Source organism: Rutidosis leptorrhynchoides, chromosome 8 (assembly GCF_046630445.1).
Source record: "Rutidosis leptorrhynchoides isolate AG116_Rl617_1_P2 chromosome 8, CSIRO_AGI_Rlap_v1, whole genome shotgun sequence".
In the NCBI taxonomy this organism is placed as follows: domain Eukaryota; kingdom Viridiplantae; phylum Streptophyta; class Magnoliopsida; order Asterales; family Asteraceae; genus Rutidosis; species Rutidosis leptorrhynchoides.
This window is the reverse complement of record NC_092340.1, coordinates 96,843,270-96,846,099: the sequence shown is the minus strand read 5'-3', so window position 1 is coordinate 96,846,099 and position 2,830 is coordinate 96,843,270. Positions and strand designations below refer to the sequence as shown.

The window sequence follows — 2,830 nt, the reverse complement described above, 5'->3', positions numbered from 1 at the left end:
TCATTAACTCTAAGGATTATAGGACCCAAACAATAGAGTAATGCTAGAGAATTACCCTTCCACAATCGACAAACGAAAGAACAATAAATAAAAGAATTAAAAACGCGAGATTTAACGTAGTTATATGTAATCGAATGCCGATTACTTTAATCCACAGACCAACTAGAGAGAGTTTATTGATATAATTCGTAGATACAACTGAGGGTTACATTATGATGCTTATATAGGCCAAAAACACCTTGGAGAACAAGAAAAACATAAATTTGGAAACTTCTCGCCAGACGAAGCCACGCCACGCCATTTGAGCCCGCGCAGCGCCTCCAAGGCAATTCTCCGGACAGTCATTTTCAAAATCTGATGCTTTGTTTCATGCACTAGGCCGCGTCGCGCCTTCCAAGGCCACGGCGCGCCTCCCCTATTCGTCCAAATCCTTTTGTTTTGATATCCTTCACATCCAACATTAACGAAGTCATTAACCCAAGGGTGGGGACTAAAGTTTTTTTATGTTAAAGTGATTGAAGAATTGAGAGATATTGTTGAAATCGACTTAGAAGAATCAAATGTCAGCGATTGGGATGATGATAATATAGTCGATAATTCATATGAAATCGATTCAAGTTTCTATTCAGATGAGGAAGAAGGCGAGGTGAAATCCATTCCTAATACAATTGCCACGCCGGCCAGCAATACTTTGTCGAAAAATATTGTGGAAGATAAGCTGTCCGGCTGCATGGGAAATTTCGACTACATGGGAAACAACAACCAACCAGTGAATAGCAATAAATGCGGGCCCCACGCCTCCAAGAATAATGATGATCTACAGAACAACTTCCCAGGCAAGTTGGGTAACTGAATCGTTCATGAGAGCAATTCCGTCCACCAGGCGCCTAAACATGGGGCTTACCCTAAACCGAATGATGGGACACCCTACATAATGGTCCCAGTAATGGCCTAACCCAACTAAATGTTGGGCCTATTGATTCAAAAAATGCTGACATAAAATCCAATGAAGAAGCTGAGTCCACAAAGATTCCTGAATCTGGGCCGGTTGGTCTGAATCCTGTTGATGGGCCTTGTCCTATTAATGGATCTGAAGCAAACAAAAAGAAGGAAAGAAGCGAGGTTTTAACTAAAAAGAAAAGTAGGAAGACTGATGTTCCACCGAAAGAGAAAAAAGGGAAAGCAACAGAAGATCTTCACGAGGAGTATAATGAGCAATCTGAGAATGATTTCACCCATTCGGAAGACGACTATGAACATGATACAACAGGTATATGCGATGATGGGGTGAATATTGAAATTCCAATCAGGAAGAAATCAATTTCTTATGATCGGGGTGGACATTCTGGCAATTGGAGGGCATCGTCAAAAATCTTGAGAGCCAAATGCTTTGCTCATTCAAAATAGAAAAAGGAAAAGGAAAAGGCTAGCTCAGGAAATCAAAAATCCGATCGAAAACAGGAGAAGAAAACGTACAAAGCATCAAAGTCACACTCCAGGAAGATTAATTCAAATCAGCTAACCGGTGATGGGGACGGGAGTAAAGGTAATTCTAAAAGAAGTGTTCAACTGGAAGAGTTTGCAAAAGAGCTTGGGCTTGAATGGGAAAATGGCAAGGTCTAACCTTTCCCTTCCCTCATTTATTTCGTTTCCTTTATGTTTATTATAAAGATTCTCTCTTTCAATATTCGTGGTTTTGGGTCAGGTCGGGATAGTAAAATTGGTGACTGATGGAAGCTCCTAAACCGTGAACAACCCTCGATTATGGCATTGCAAGAAACTAAATGTAACCGTGTTGATAGAAATTGGGTTAACCTCATTTGGGGAATAAATGATTTTGATTTTATCCAAAAAGAAAAAAGGGCAAATCGGGGCGGGGGGGGGGGGTGATGTTGCTAATATGGGATACCAACGATTTTGTAATGGAACATACGATAATAGACAAGTTCTTCATTGTGGTTAAGGGTAAATGGAAGGGAAAGGGTGTAGATTCAACTATTGTTAACGTTTATGGCCCTCACACGGATACTAACAAACAAAAATTGTGGTTGAGTCTTGAGTCGCTTGTAGGAAAACACGATACGGGATGGGTTCTCTGTGGCGATTTTAACAAAGTCCATGATAGCTCAGAGAGACAGAATTGTGATTTCATTAAGAGGAGAGCCAATTGGTTTAACAACTTTATCAATAAAACCAAGCTCATCGATGTGCCCATGGGAGGTAAGAGATTTACAAGAATTTGCAATAACGGAATCAAATTTAGCAAGCTAGATCGGTTTCTAATCTCGGAGAAGTTCAGTGATATTTGGAACGAGTTATTGGTGTTAGCCTTAGAAAGAAAATTATCCAATCATTATCCAATTATTCTACGTGATACGGCTATCGATTTTGGTCCAATACCAACAAAAGTCTTCGATGAATGGTTTGACTTAGAAGGTGCTGATGACTTAATTTCATAATGTTGGAATACTAATCCAATGGTGGGCCATCTAGATTGTGCTTTCAGAATTAAGATGAAGGAAATTAAGTGCAAATTAAAAGACCTGAGTAAGCAGACCCTCGGCAACCTTGAAACTGAAATCAGTGAGTTGTGTACATCTGCTGCAGTCTGGGAATCAGCTGCTGAAAATTGACATCTGACCGACGCTGAACGGACTGAATGGTTAAGTGTACGGAAAAGGAGACTGGAAAAAGATAAGATCCGATCAAGTATGTTACGACAAAAGTCTAGGGTTAAGTGGATCGTAGACGGGGACGAGAATACAAAGTTTTTTCATTCTTCCATACGAAGACGAGTGTCTACACGTAACATTAGAGGTCTAGTCATAAA

At 40.2% G+C, this 2,830-nt stretch overlaps 1 protein-coding gene across 1 annotated transcript; it reads left to right on the top strand.

The window, feature by feature from the left end:
- The first annotated feature begins 1,922 nt into the window (after positions 1-1,922).
- Positions 1,923-2,459, top strand: LOC139863650 (uncharacterized). Its single transcript, XM_071852259.1, has one exon. The coding sequence runs from the start codon at positions 1,923-1,925 to the stop codon at positions 2,457-2,459; it is 537 nt and encodes a 178-aa protein (XP_071708360.1).
- Positions 2,460-2,830: the final 371 nt, after the last annotated feature.

Excerpts from the sequence above, each read along its gene's own strand:
- LOC139863650 (XM_071852259.1), top strand. The coding sequence starts at position 1,923 with ATGGAACATACGATAATAGACAAGTTCTTCATTGTGGTTAAGGGTAAA.